The 14,724-nt window shown below is 42.5% G+C and overlaps 2 protein-coding genes across 7 annotated transcripts in view; both read left to right on the top strand.

The window, feature by feature from the left end:
* EIF4E3 (eukaryotic translation initiation factor 4E family member 3) overlaps positions 1 to 14,724 on the top strand; it is a 22,966-nt gene extending 8,242 nt beyond the window's left edge. Inside the window, exons 3-11 of one of the 3 annotated variants that reach the window (XM_062008079.1) lie at positions 99 to 193; positions 2,055 to 2,115; positions 4,826 to 4,892; positions 5,832 to 5,987; positions 6,501 to 8,607; positions 8,701 to 8,785; positions 9,627 to 9,722; positions 10,476 to 13,402; positions 14,387 to 14,724. In XM_062008079.1, coding sequence (XP_061864063.1) covers positions 99 to 193; positions 2,055 to 2,115; positions 4,826 to 4,892; positions 5,832 to 5,987; positions 6,501 to 6,547 — 426 coding nt within the window. In that variant the 3' untranslated portion in view covers positions 6,548 to 8,607; positions 8,701 to 8,785; positions 9,627 to 9,722; positions 10,476 to 13,402; positions 14,387 to 14,724. Of the gene's footprint in view, positions 1 to 98; positions 194 to 2,054; positions 2,116 to 4,825; positions 4,893 to 5,831; positions 5,988 to 6,500; positions 8,608 to 8,700; positions 8,786 to 9,626; positions 9,728 to 10,475; positions 13,403 to 14,386 lie in introns of all 3 variants that reach the window. The other 2 variants (XM_062008080.1, XM_062008081.1) reach the window with 2 other exon arrangements.
* The window catches only part of FOXP1 (forkhead box P1), a 410,233-nt gene continuing 405,152 nt past the window's right edge, over positions 9,644 to 14,724 (top strand). For all 4 annotated transcript variants that reach the window (XM_062008078.1, XM_062008074.1, XM_062008073.1 and 1 more), the window contains exon 1: positions 9,644 to 9,722. The gene's annotated coding sequence lies outside the window, so the exon portion shown is untranslated. The remainder of the gene's footprint in view (positions 9,723 to 14,724) is intronic.

The following is a 14,724-nucleotide window of genomic DNA, read 5'->3' as shown; positions in this document are numbered from 1 at the left end:
CAGGATACGCGATCGTTTCAGAGAAAATGAACAAGGAGATGAATCTGCATGGAACTTACTCCCTTGTGTTTATGCAACTGGTATTATTTCTTTTTAAGGATTTCTGGAGTGTCTACAACAACATTCCTCGTGTGACAGCTTTGCCTCTGAGATGCAGTTACCACTTAATGCGGGGAGAGAGACGGCCGCTTTGGTACGTGTGTTATCCTAGGACAGTTCGGGCAATGGGCAGTGAAAAAACCTCATGGAGTGGAAGGAGGCAGGTGTGGGACTGGAGTATCTTGTTCCTGTTGCCTCCAACATCTGAACTTAAGAGACCTGCAAAAGAAATATCCTAAGAAAGAATAAATATCTTCTTTGTATCTTCTTTAGCTTAACAGTGATTTGTACTGAAGAGTCTTCATTTTAAACTGTGTATGGTTTTTATTAGTCTGTCTCTGAACAGAAGTGTAAGAAAGAAGCTAAATTCTGGACAGAAGAAATTTAAATATAACTCTGACTTTCAGGAATTTACAGAATGTTTTACTTGTATTTGATTTATTTTTAACTTGCATGTTTTTGTCCCTCCAGTGTGGCTAGTTTAATAATGGTGCAAACAACTGGTCCTTAATGGATATTTCCCTGTGCAAAAGTGTGCTTCATACACATATAAACACACATACGCCCTGAATTGAGACTAACAAGGCATTATGAAGGAATTAATTGCAGCAAATTCCTACTTCATTGCAAAACAGCAATGGAATAAAGTACAAATCATTGAGATTTGCCTTTCAGACACTCAGTTTTACATCCTTTCCTCCTAGTGCAGTTCCGTCACATCTTAGAGCCAAATCACTTTGTGAAGACCTTTCATCTTCCTGGCATCACCTGCATAGATTGTGATTGTTATTAAACTTAATCCTAGTACATCTTACTGGGGAGTGACTTACTACTGTCCTAATTTACTGAAGAAGTAAATAATTTCCTTAAGAGAAATGTGTCTGAAGGTCTATATTTTTTCCCTAAAAATACCCTGACTGCTCAACATAACTGAACTGGCTTTGAAAAAGTGTTGGTGTCTGTATAAATCAAATAGGCTGTTGTGTGCAGATCTTGATATCTTTGTCAGGATGAGTGAGAACACTTTGGATTTGGGTTTGTTATGGGGGTTGTTTTGTATTGTAGTTTTGATTTGGTAAGTGACTATTAGAGATGTGAAAGGCAAAGACATCTATTTTAAGACTACTTTAAGTCTATCTTAAGACTGCCAAATATTTTAGGGAAGGGATTGCTAGAGTTTGATCTCACCAGTAACAGGCTAACTTTTCACTAACTACTGCCAAGAAGCTTTTCTCAGGTTACAGTTACAATTTGATGGCTGAATCTCTATAGTTCTCATACTAGGCTTAGATATTTCAAAGGTAAATCTTAGGTTATTCCTTGAACTTTACTATTACAGAATTTTAACAGGAAACCAGAACCTTACTTTAAAAGATTATGAAAAGAATGGTGACAGAATAAACTTGCAGCTCCCAGGTTTGTACCTTGTGCCTTTGTCCTTAAGAGAAAGTTTAATGGTTATGTCTGCCCTGACCCTGAGCAGCTTCAGCCTTTCTTTTAATAAGGGCAATTAGCTTCTAGCAGTCACAAAACTGAAATGGAGTGCTCTCATGTTCTTTTGTTAAGCTGGATAAACTTAAGAATAATAAGCTGCTTCTGTGAAAATGTGCCAAGGTTTTTCCAAACTAAAAGATTACCATAGTAAGACAAGAAGTTGCTTTGTGGCTTGTTCCCATGCAGTATGCAGCACTGATCTGTAGTCAGGGAAAAGGTAAATATGTTTGTGTGCAGCACACAAAACTTGGGATCGGGGTTATTAGGTGTTGAGAGATACACCTCATGTGAACAATGAGAGGATTATCTCTGATGTCAGAAGTCGTAGCTTGAGTCATGCTACCTGGAGTTAGTAATTGCATTTCCAATGGGATTTTTCTGGGAAAATTGAGCTCCAAACATATGATTTATCTAGATGTGGATAGGAATGTTTATATTACTGCTCTGTTTTCCATAACCAGGGAAGAGGAAAGCAATGCCAAAGGAGGTATATGGAAAATGAAGGTCCCCAAAGAAAGTACGGTATGTAATATTGACTTTTTACTTAGACATTGTTTAGTAAGGGCTTTTATTTAAACTCCATCTCATTAATCAGTTGTTAAGCTCTTTAGTTCTTTCATCACCTGACACAACAACCACACACTATTAACGTCTGTAACCTTTTAAGACAATGAGCAAAACTTTCTTTTCAGGTAATTGCACACCTCTTACTTTTGTAATGTTCGTTGATACAGTATCAAGCAAAAGAAAGCCGCAGTGTTGTACTCCAATTCCATTTGCAAACACAGTGGTTTATAATCACCTTTGTGCTGAAGGCTGTTTGCTTACACACATGCAAAGAAAAAGATAAAAATCTTTTCCTGATAATATTATATACTAAATTATAGCCAGAGCATCAATAACACTCTGCAGAAGTTCACAGGGAGTCCAGCACAGCTTTCAGAGTTTCGCTGACATACTCCTAAACTCTATCAGACTCAGCAGGACTATTTCTGCTTGGCACTGCTGATTTACAGCTATGTGTGGCTGTAAGTACTGCTGTGACATTCTGTGCCAAATGCAGACTAAGGTGGTGTTTCCACCAATAGCTAATGGCTTGCTCCCACTGTATAGGAGATCTTGCTCATTCTCCCCTGATCCATCTTGCACTGACTCAGGTGCTGATCAGACTGTTTGATGAGCCAGCTTAATGCACTCTGATGTCAGAAAAAGTCTCCTTTATATTTTGTTTTTAGTTCAAGTGTATGGCCAGGAGAGTTTTTCTGATGGTAGAGAGGAGAAAGGAAAAGAGTGGGATGATCCCCTTTGGCCACAATGAGTTATCAGATCACCTTGTTTACCTCCTGTGAAACTAGTGCTGCTCAGGGTTGCTTTTGTTGTGTTTTTTTGTTTTTTTTTTTAAATAAAGTGTGCAAGATAAAATCCATTCAGGAATGGCATTGTTCTAGCTCTCATGAGCTAGAACTGGGTTTCAACTGGGTTTCTTTCTGCAGCCTGAATCAAACGCACGTGACTTGTGAACTGTCACAGTGATGAGATGTGACCTCTTCACATGTGGTGTTTTCTTGTGTGAGTTGTGTGTTCAGGTCAGGCCTCTAAACATGAAATGTGAAGTGTCAGAAAAACATGACAGCTTTGAAGGAGGCATTAAATGCTGAAAGATGGTACTTGAAATTTCAGCCAGAAGTTAATTGATTCTTGCCTGTGGGTTTTTTTCCCCCCATCCTGTGTGAATTGCAGCTTCCCTCCCCTGCAGTCTCCAGGGATCACAGATGACTGAAATTCTTTTTCCTCTTATAATACAAGGTGTGAGGATTGTAAGTGGTTTGAGGAGCCTGTGTTACTGGGTGGTAAATTTAGGGACCTCTGAGGCCTTGTTTTTCAGAGGCTGAATAGTAATGCCTGTTTGAAACGAAGGTACTTTTTCATCTCTCACACTACATACCACGTGTCCCAGGTCCCTTTTGAAATGTTTAATTGAAGAACTACTTCAGTCAGCTTCGAGTGCCACTGTAAATAGTGTCAATAATACCTTTATGCCTGTTTGTCAGTTTCTGGCTTTATTCTTTGTTACTCGTGCATGCAGCATCTCCTTGGGTAAGATGAACCATCCTGTACAGACCTAACTCGAAGCTGATATGCTATAGCAGTTCTTGTTGAGGGTATGGAGGGAGGAAAGTGCAGGGTTGTCTACAGGTATTAGTCTTTCAAGTGGTATGAAAAACTGATTGACAAGATACTGACACATACATATTGTTGTATGTGTACAGTCATGCTTTTGTGTGCCAATTTTTCATATGAAAACTAATACTTTTTAGATTCTCATAAGCCTGATCCTGCAACCACTTACAACTTCGTACCCTTGAGACTGTTGGGACAACTCACAGTAGTGAGCACTGTGGCTGGTGAGGGTGTGTGATCAGTCCCATCATCAAAACATGAGCTTTTCCCTTGGCAAGTGAAAGGCATCATGTTGGAAGGTGTCATGCTTCTGGCTTCAGCCTTCCTTGGGCACATCAAGGAGTCCTTCCCATAGCACACCTTTGTATGATACATTGGGCTAGATGATAATGAGTCACAGAAATCCCTTGTGTTCTAGAAGGAGTGCTCAAACAGTCATTAAAGCAGTTTATTAGTTTGACTTTTCTGTGGCTGCTGGCTTTTTGTTTTAGCATGTTGCATTTGATATGTTGGCTTTTTGATAGTACTAAAGTTCAAGCCTCCTCCGTGTAGCAGGAAAGACATTCTGTGAAAGTATCATGGAATTGTAGAGTGGTTTGCACTGTTTTTTTTCCCCAGAGCATGGGAAACTGAAAAATCCTTCACTTAGGATAAGCACTGCTCAGCAACAACTAAAACATCCATGTGTTATCAACATTGTACTTGCATTAAATCCAAACCACAGCACTGTACCAGCTACTAGGGAGAAAATTCACTCTATTCCAGCCAAAAGCATGACTCACAGACACAGATAGAGTGAAGGTAAAGTTATTGTTAAGTATTTAAAATATTTATTAATACAGAGGTATTTACAGCATCTAAATTCTTGCTCCAACTGTATTGAAGAAATTAATTCTATAACACAGTGTGTACTTACAGGCAATCTTCCTTTTTGTCTAGACAACCTCAGAAAGAGAATGCACTCAGAACTGAGCAGCAAACCCAACTTTTAAACTGAAATGAATAATGCAAATGTAATTTTTTTCCCTTCTTTTCCCTCTCTTCTTCTTAGGCTGCAGTTTGGAAAGAGCTACTGTTAGCAACTATCGGAGAGCAGTTTACAGACAGCTGTGCAGCAGGTAACTTTTACAAAGGATTGAGGCTAGCATGACAAATATGGGATGCAAAACATAGAAGCACTGCTAAAATGGGGTACAGGACTGGGAATCATCTTCATGCCTACTGTGAGGAAGAGGAGGACAAGATATTCTGACTGTCTTAGCATAAGGCTCAAGCTCAGCAGGCTGCACCCCTGGGAAGCCAGCATGCTTTCTCGTGATTGAAGGTCTGTCTGTTAGCCAGTATTTAAATGACTGATGCTACAGTGCCAGGATTCTGGAACCCCAAAATACACTTCCTCACTTGATTGGTTGTACCATCACTGTATGAAGCAATGAAATTAGAGAGATGCCCCTGTTAGCCCTCTTGGTCTCTTTTGGTTCTCTGAACAGGGGTCAGGAGTTGTTGGGGGATGCACTGGTGTAGACCTGAAGCCAGGGGAAGCTGTGTGGCTTCCATATGTTGACATCAAATCCCTGGAGCAGAGCCACGGCACACACCTGGCTCCCAAATCCCAGGTTAGGACTCTACCCAGAAGCTCTGTTTTCATTATCACTTAAAAATACTGCATAGGTCAAGTAATCTTCAGTGTAGCTGAACTTACATAAACAAAATACCTTGCTGTTCTCTGGAAAACAGGCCTTAATCATCCAGAAGCTCACAAGGGGTTTTGGTCAGAGGTAGCAGTTTAACAAAATCACTCTGAAAGTATCTTCTCTAGGCTTGTGGCTCTTTATTAAAACCACTATGAGGTAATATTTCCAATAGTTCCTATAAATACAGTGTTTGTTTCTTTCTGGTAACTATTTTGTCTGGTTTGAGCATGGGTATTCTCCTCACTGGAGACCACTCTTTTTCGTTTGTTCAGCTTTTGGACACCATTTCATAGTACGTAAGTACCAGATTAGACATGTCTCACTTCTCAAGTATTCCCTAATGATGCTTCCTCTTCTCTGCAGATGATGAAGTGATAGGGGTTAGTGTCAGCGTTCGTGACCGTGAAGATGTTGTGCAAGTCTGGAATGTGAATGCCTCTTTAGCAAATGAAGCAAAAGTTTTACAGAAGGTCCACCAACTCCTGCCTCACACATCTTTTAAAGTGCTGTTTTATAAATGTGAGTATTTTCCATCGTTTGTTTGCACCTTCATTACAGAAACAAGATGCTGGTAGGGTATTTCTGTTAGATTATCCTGCCTGATTCATCATTAACCATTTGGAAATGTAGCATCTCTTGGTGCATTTAAATTACGGCCCTCCAATGTAGAAGTTAGCTACTGCTCAAAATAGAAGGTATTTTTAGTTTAACTTTGGGATATATTTGGTTTCATGTTTAATGTGCCTGATTCATAAAATGAGTGAGAGAAATCTCTTAATAACTCTCAAGACTGTATGCTGTTCAATTTAAGGATTCATTTAAAGGAGCCATTTCCCATCAGAATTTTAAGGGATCTCTTATTTTAGGCTCTATATAAATGTATTCTCAGAATTATTTGTTCCCAAAGCTCACTCCTTGGCATGTTGTTTCTTCCTTGACTGCTTTATACATTGTTGTCTTCTCTTTTTGAAGCTTTTCAACACTTTGACAGAGGTTAAATGTTCTTTTTGTTCTTTTTTCTTTCTCCCTTAGCACACCAAGACCATCATGCTTTTGAAAGCCAATGGGGAAAACATTAAGAGCAGATGGTGCCAAGCTTATTCGTGTTATTTGGTGTTTAGAGGTAGTCTGGACAAGGAGAAGGGTGGTTAGAGCCCTGCAGAAGCATTACACACTGTGGCTATTTTGAGTTTCTAACACTTCAGACTGGGAAAATGAGCAAAACCAGTTGCCTTAACCACTAAACATGCAATTCATTACTTCTGGTTTGGTTGGGGGTTTTGGGGAATTTTTTCATTGTTTCCCTACAAAGATATTTTAGACACTTGAGAGTTTTTTTGTTTGGGTTAGGATGGGGTGTTTTTTCCCCAATCAGATGATATTGGTTCCTGTTAAGGTAGCAGGCTTTCATTTCTTCTGTAAACGCACACATGCACAAAGATGGTAACGCTGTTTTTCCTGGATGTGCTGCACACAGAGGGATACTGGCTTGGTGAAATGTGGTTTCAATTTTCATTTTCAAACATTCCTATCATGTTAAGACTTACTCCCTGGTTTTGTCTCAAGAGAGAAAGGAATTGCACTGCATTTATTCTACTACTCAGTATCATCTGGTCTTGCACTGGCAGTGGCACACATACTGTAAAAGTAAATAGTAGTGCTCATTAAATGAGCAACTGAAGAGAACACATTTCTATTGGGACTAACCCTCCATGGGATGATGTTTAACGAGTGTTTTAATTGCAGTGATTTCAAAAGAGCCCTCGCTCAGACTAGAATGATACATCCTTGCAAAGTCCACACCTCTGATTTAAGAGGGGATGAGGATTTTAGAGTGTTCTCATGTTGTATCCCTTCTCGTGATATTTTTCCGTACATTCATGAGAAAGTGCCACAAACAACTTCTAATGCATTAGACCAGCTGGACCCATCCCTCACTTCTGTGAATGTTTTGGGCTCATGGCTGCACCCACAAAGGTCAGTATCAGTATTGCCTTTGACTTCAATGCAGAGGAAGAGATCCCACCATATGGAGTTCCAAGCCATCAAGACAAGTGATGTTTAAAAAGAATACAGGAAAAGAAATGGATTTTGTGTTGCAGCACTAGTATGAACAGTTAGGAATATAAACAGTGTTCATCTTTAAACATTTGTCTATATTAATTCTTTGAAGGTATTAGTTTGTTTTAATAGACTACCAGAGACTGACATAGTTCCTTTTTACTAGAAGCTGCAAGGTAGAGATGAACATACACTCTGCTGGGCATTACTTTGTTCTAAAGAGGTTTTTTTGCTTGGCAACTGTTCAAGTCCCACTGATTTCCACATCTTTAGTATATTAAGAGGCAACCATTAAAATAAAATAAAATTTAAAATAAGAGTCAAGCATTTGAGATTTTTTACAGCTTGTTTTTACGGTATTTATGAATTAAAACTCTGCAGGTAATGAGCCTTGTTAGGCAAACAAATTCTATAAAATCCAAATGTCTTGCTTCTGTAACTGCTTTCTGAGATTAAATGTTACTGGTCTTGCTTTTTTTAAACCTTTGTGTTTTTTGGTAAAACTTTCTTCTCTTAGAAGCTCTTTTGTTCATAGATTAAATCTATTTTTAAATCTATTTTTTTCCTGTGTGTGATTAAATCAGAAAGGAGGCTTGAAGTTTATTAGTAGCATCTCATATATATTCAGTTAATACTTGAACTATTTTTGTTTTGCAGTTAGATTGAGGCTTCAAAAAGCATTGGGGCTATTAACAGTTTAATTGATTTTAATTTAATTGTTTTTCAATTCAAACTGCAGTGACAGTAGTCTTGCTTGGATTCATTTTTCCAAGATACATCTAATGCTTCAAGGATTTATTTTTATGATATCACTCCCTTTGAATTACCTCTAAATTGTCCATGAGATGTTGGGACTCAGAGTAGTTTCTCTTGTAGGTACATGGTCACCCATCAGCTGCTGTTGCAGAGATACCCAACTTGCCTGAGAAATGAGGGAGCGCAGGACGGTGTTTTCCCTGCCGTGGCCCTCACTGTCTTTTGGAGAAGTGAGGAGCACAAAACTTTGAGGAAAATGGTTTTCAGTGGCTCAGTGAGCAAGATTTCTCACTTGAAACACTTTCCTGTATTTAGAGGAAGTGTGAGTGGAATACTAATGGGGAGTTAATCACATACCTACCTCTCTGCTCACTTACTCTTGGAAACAAGCCAGAGCCTCTTACCTCTCCTCCAGGTTCATTATAAGCACGGATGTTGACTTAGAGCTGGATCTGCTGGCAGAAGTGGCTGATCTGGTGATGTCACTGGAACTTGCTAATGTAAGATATTACTTCATTCATCCTCTTGAAGGAATTTATTTTTATGTAGCTGCTTTGCATGCTACTTAATTAATATTAGAGATCTTTCTCCTTGAACACTGGATAGAGATTGAGACTTAATCCTACCCATAGGACAGGGTAGTGGCATGTTAACTACCAAAGTCATGCTATGAACTGTTGCCAGTTTTTTCTTGTTGTAAACTTCTTGTCTGTAAAATTTGGGGTTGTTTTTTGCATGGCTCAATTCTGATAATGGTTATTACTACTTAGAATCTGGATTGATGGATACCTTCTGACTACAATTCAGCCTATCATATGCCACAGTCCAAAACTGGACTTGAATCAAAACAGATTATGCAGGTTTACAGAAACTTGAGAAACTGTATGTTGGAACTTTGAAACCATTAACTTAAAGATTTGGTAGAGTTTTTAGACTGTGCTTTCATTCCCACTGATCTCCATAGCACGGGTATATTTATACCAAATGATGTTTAGCAGTTTTTGTAGTCTTTCACCTGGAGATCTGCTTTAATCTTCTGAATTGTCTAAAGGGTTATGAAAGAAGAGCCTCCAACTTCCTATCAAAATTAATTTCTGCTGGCATTTCAACACAAAAATAAAACATTTAACTTCCATGGTGACAGGCAGCAAAGAACCTCCAGACTGCTGCATGGTAGCTGAGTTAAACCTGCGTTGGGGTGGTATCAAGCCCTGACTGATATCTGCTTCCCCTGGGACTATGGCCTTGTGGTTCTTCTGGTGGCTGCTGGTGTGGCAGATCCCAATGAAGACTTTGATGTAGTCTGTCTCCTTTACCCAGGCTGTTTTGTGAATTTTGTAGGAACTTGATATCCGTGGCACAGCTGTCCTGCCACCCAGGCCTGCTGGATGTGGAGTTACTGTTGCATGAGCATTGTTCTCTGTCCTGGGAAGCCAGGTAAGGTGAGATGAGAAGTAGGGGGAGAGCTATACCTGGCTTTAGAAATGGTCTTAGCACCTTGTAGAAGGTTCTTACAGCATCCTCCAGGGGAAAGCTATGATGCTGTGCAGCGTTCAGTGGATGATGGTGGTGAGCTGGGTGAAGAGCCGCTGGCTTCATACATGGGATGAGTATGGAATGTGCAGAGAGGGTAGGGATGCAGTGTGGGACTGCAGCGGCAGCACCAGCCTTGGAGGAAGAGGAGATGCTGCCCAGGCTGTGGCTAAAGCCACTGAGGCAAAGGAAGTCAGGAGGGACAGCTGGAAATGGCAAGAGGAATTAATAGCTTTTTACTTCTCAATATTACACTACTCGTGCTGGTTTGCAACTTCCCAGGGCTGAACACAGCTGCTGGCAGCAAGTGAGGGCTGAGCTCTGATTCAGGAGGCATCTCCAATAGCTCTCTGTGCCTCCCTGGTCTGCAATACAACTGCTGCTGGAGGGATTAGTTGTGAATTTCACTTAACAGGGATGAAGGGCTGTCTTCTGGGGCTGGCTAATTAACAGGAATCTACTCTTGTAATTAAGTAGCAGTTTGTTGAACACAATTTAGTTGATGAAATCTTTGGAAACATAACAATTAGCCAGCAAAGAATGGCAGCTTTGCCTCAAAAGCCTATCCCTAACCAGATGCTGATATGGTTTGAGTGTTCTGTTCTTCAGCAGAGATGGTATTGACTCTTGATTTGTTTGGTTTTGCTGCTGTAATAGGGCAGCTCGTCGTGTCTCTGTTGTTGCAGCAGCTGGTTGCTCTAAGGGTTTCATCTCAGCTGCAGGGGCTTGAGATGTCCTACTTGGTGCTTTTTCTGAAGACTCTCTGGTGCTGCCTTCTTGAAAGCCAACACTGCAGGACATGAACATTTGCCTCTTCCAAGAATAAATCCTCTGCCCTCCTGCTGCTGCAGCAGCACTGGGACTGCCTCTGAATAACCCATCATGTGTCCTCTGTGAGGAGAGGAGTTTCTACCACAGCTACTCCACACACAGCAGCATCTCCCTCCCCTCTGAGCTACCTGTACTGGAAGGATCATGTGAGGGATGTGGGTTTCCTCACTGGGCACTCACATTGCTCCCATGCACTGAAATGAGCTGCAGCTTCATATTAAGGCTTCTCTCTGCATAGGCTCTCTCACTTTGTACTGTTGTTTGTTTTTTTAACTGCCTTTGCAAAGTGCTCCTGGAAATGAGAGGCATGCCGTAATGAATTATCGTGGTCTGTGGCTTATTTGTGTCGTGGGGATACTTGTGGAGCTTTGTTTTGAAGAGTAGTGTTGAAAAAGCATGAGGGGAGCAGGAACAAGTAGAGGAGAAGGTGCTTTTATGTGGTGTGATATGCCTCAGCAATGCTGCTTGATTGCTGCAGAGGAGTGCATCAAAGCACCCTCCGTTTAGAACAATTTCATTCTCTGGGCTTTGCTCAGTCATCTGTGTGCTTATATTTAAGAGTGACAGGCTCAGGACAGGTTAGCACACTGTCCTCAGTAATAATTCACTAATGTGATACTTCAGAGCGAGGAACACAAAAGCTCTGTGGGTCAGAAGGGGCTCAGTCAATGCTCTGCCTCTGCCAGTTGATGAGAGCACAAAAGAAATCGCTTTTTATATCCTTCCTATGGCAGGGTTGACCAGAGCAGATGAAGCTCAAGAGTTGTCTTAAAACATAAACATGACTGTGACAGAGGAAAATTAATGATCCTGAGCAGCTTAGATAAGCTCCCTCGTCTGCACCTACACACAGAACAGAGGTGCTTTCAACTGGAAACCGTTCCTGCCTTCGTCTCTCTGCTTCTCTCTCTCATAATGGTGCTCTTAGGACAACAACGCTGAGGAAATAGATTAGACAAACAGTGGGAGATCCCACAGCTTGCTATAAAAGCCACCTCCAATCTTTGCAACACTTTGACAGCTCTCAATTTCCCAATTTGACAGGTTAATGAAAACTGGATTGTTTCTGAAGCTGTAGGTACTGTGCTGTGGGGGAAGGGAGGGCTGTGCTCTGCCCTGGGACCACCCAGCCCAGCACCTTCCTGCCACCCAGGCTGCAAAATCCTCATCCCCAGGAGGGAGGCAGCACATGCTGGACCCTGGGGCAAGCAGCCAGTGTTTGTGGCTGTGATGTTAGTGTAGGGCTTTGCAAGATGCTCCCATGCCAGGAGACAAGTGGACTTGCCTCGTGTGTGTGTGTCATCTCTGAGAAGCTGTGCTGCAGCGTTTGACCTCCTAGTGTTTGGCTTGGCTGGCCAAAACACTGCTTCCATCCACCCTCCCTGAGGCTGTGTGTGGACAGGAAAATGAGCTGACTGAGCCAGCCAAGCTAAATAGAGCAGGAGATGTCCCCACTCTCACATCCAACACACTTCCATGGAGTGGGGAGAGTGAGTGTCCATGCCCCTGTGTGGCCTTGTGTCCAGCCTTCTCCAAGATGTGAGGTGGGAGAGAGAGATTGAAATGTGGTGGAGAAACTCCTGGTTGTCAGGAAGAGCATCAGTGGGAATTGCAGTTCTGGAGTGGTCCCAGAGTGTCTTAGCACAGCAGTGAGGCCAGGGACAAGAGTTTCAACTCTTATTGCTTTGCTTTCAAAGTGCCTCTTGCAAGCCTAGTGCCCACAATATGCCTTGTCTGATGGAGAAACTGAGAGAGAAGAGTTTATGTTGGTGCACTGGAGCTCCATAAATAAGTAAATTGGAGCAGGCTGGAAGCAAAGAGCCAAGTAAGTGCCATTCATCATGTAAGGGGGCCTGGAGTATGTTCCAGCTTGTAATGCATGAGGGAGAGCAGTGTTATGAATAGCCACGGGATGAATCCCCTTCTTTTTGGATCATGATTCTGTGTAATAAACAAGCAAGACAATTTGTATAAAATAGTGAGGATTCTTTCCTAGAGAAGTCATTTAAAGCTGTATTTGCCCATCAGGGAACAGTTTCTAGGAACCTTTTGTAGGTACATTTCCATGCAAGTGGGTGAAGAGAAAATGAATGCAGTTGGTAAGTGATGGATGGTGTGTGTAAACCTGTGCTATGCTCTGCTCTCCCTGGGCTGGTGATTGTACTGGATGGCCTCTGACCATACTGGGGAGCCTCCAGCCACTATCCCTGCCTCCTGCCTCCCTGCACTGCACACCATAGATGCAATCTAAAGTAGAAGGATTTTTTTTTCCTGAGTGTCTTTTGGTCATGAAACAGTGTTTTTGGAGTAATAAAATCCTCACCCAAATGTGTTAGTACTGCTGGCTCCTGGAAACCTCTAAAAATATGATTTGCCTGTAAAAGGAGAGGGGGACCTGCCAGGTGAGATGCACAGTGACCCCATAACATACAGCACAGATGTGGTCTCTGCAGAAAGTTTGCTGTGGGGTTGGTTTTTTCCTTTGGAATAACTTTTGGGGGACTATTTTGGTTTGTTTTGCTTTCAGTGATTCCCAACCAGCTTGTTAGTCACTCCTCACACCCTGCAGCAGCTTCTTCTGGCTTTGTGCCTTGGATCCCACACCCTCTCACTACGCAGCATGGCAGAGGCTTACTGAGGGACTCTCCTGAGTTTCTCCCAGTGGGACAATGATTGGAAGGCCCCAGGGCAGCCCTCTCTGTGTCTGGAGGCAGAGTGGTGTTTTCACCCTGGAGTCAAGCCAATTGCAAAAGGTGATCTGAGCATTCTCATTGCCCTTGTCTCTGTCCTTCCTCCTCCTTTTTCTCCATTTCTAGCCACTAACAGCCTTCATTCCTCTGAGCACTCTTCTCTTCTTCCTTCACACATTTCTAGAGTCAGTCTGAGGGCTGTGGGCAACCTGGTGACTGCTCCATCCCTGCAGCATCTTTGTCACACAACCCCTCTGCTGATGACCTGCTGATGATCTGAGTTCCTGGGTTTTGCCTGCTAAAGCAGAATCCCCTCTAAGCTGCTACTGTATGTGCTGCTGCTTGGAGGAGCAGAAAGCTTCCCTCTGCCACTCACCTCCAGACCTTAACCTGGGGGATTAGGCCTCCCTCTGATCCAGCTGTGAGCAGGGGATGACTTGAAGCCTTGACAAGCTGGTCTTTTGAAGGCAGGGCATTCCCAGCACACCTAAGCTGTTTGCTGTCATGTCACAGGACAGGGAGCTGCATTTAGTTTTGGTGTCTACTCATTCTGCTTCCCCTCTTCTGCAAAGGAACCATCCCTTCCTGGGGCAGAGGTGCTCCCTGGGGGCACCTGAGAGTGCTGCATGGAGTAGGGGTTCCTCTTGTGTTTGGCATCCCCAGGCTCTTCCTGCTGGAAACTCCTCAGAGCTGTGAGGAGGTGGAAGTACAACATTTACAGCAGTTTTACTGTTTGAAGCTTGCAGTGGCTTCCAGATTTAACTCTGAGGTTGGGGGGGGGTGTTTGTTTTGGGGTTTTTTTCTACTGAAATAAGGGGGAGACGATCTGTAATATGGAGGACACATGTTTGTATAGTGTTAGCATTTACAGAGCAGCAATCTGGACTAGAAAGCTGACTTCTAGGAAAATAAATGACCTCTTTGCTGCTTGTGCTCCATCCCAGAGTTTCCTTTGGTTTGGATGCAGAGCTTCTGATAATTAAAAACTTATGCAATCTTTGGATTTTTTTGGGGGGCGGTTTATAAATCTCAGACCTCTTTAAACAGCTCAAGAAGAATGAAAGCAAGTGAACGTCCCGCGGAAGGCAAAGCTGTCAGCAGAGCTGCCATGAGATGGCACTGCAAGACCAGGCACGGAGCTGCTGCGGGCTGGGGCCAGCGGCTGCCGGGCAGGGGGCGAGGGGAAGCCCCCTCCCTACACTGCCTGGGGCAGAAGGCACCCATGGAAGGAGAGGTCCCCTGTTAGACAGGGAGATCTGTCGTGGAGCTACGTCGGGACTGGACTTTTCCTGCTTACACAAAGCGTGTGAGGCTGCAGGGGTTTGTGTGTAAACAGCGCAGATGAGGGAGGAGGGCTGTTGAGCTTATAAACAGCAGTAAGGAAA

Source organism: Colius striatus, chromosome 15, assembly GCF_028858725.1.
Source record: "Colius striatus isolate bColStr4 chromosome 15, bColStr4.1.hap1, whole genome shotgun sequence".
NCBI classification, from domain to species: domain Eukaryota; kingdom Metazoa; phylum Chordata; class Aves; order Coliiformes; family Coliidae; genus Colius; species Colius striatus.
The sequence above is the reverse complement of the archived record's forward strand: the minus strand, read 5'-3'. Positions and strand labels throughout refer to the sequence as shown.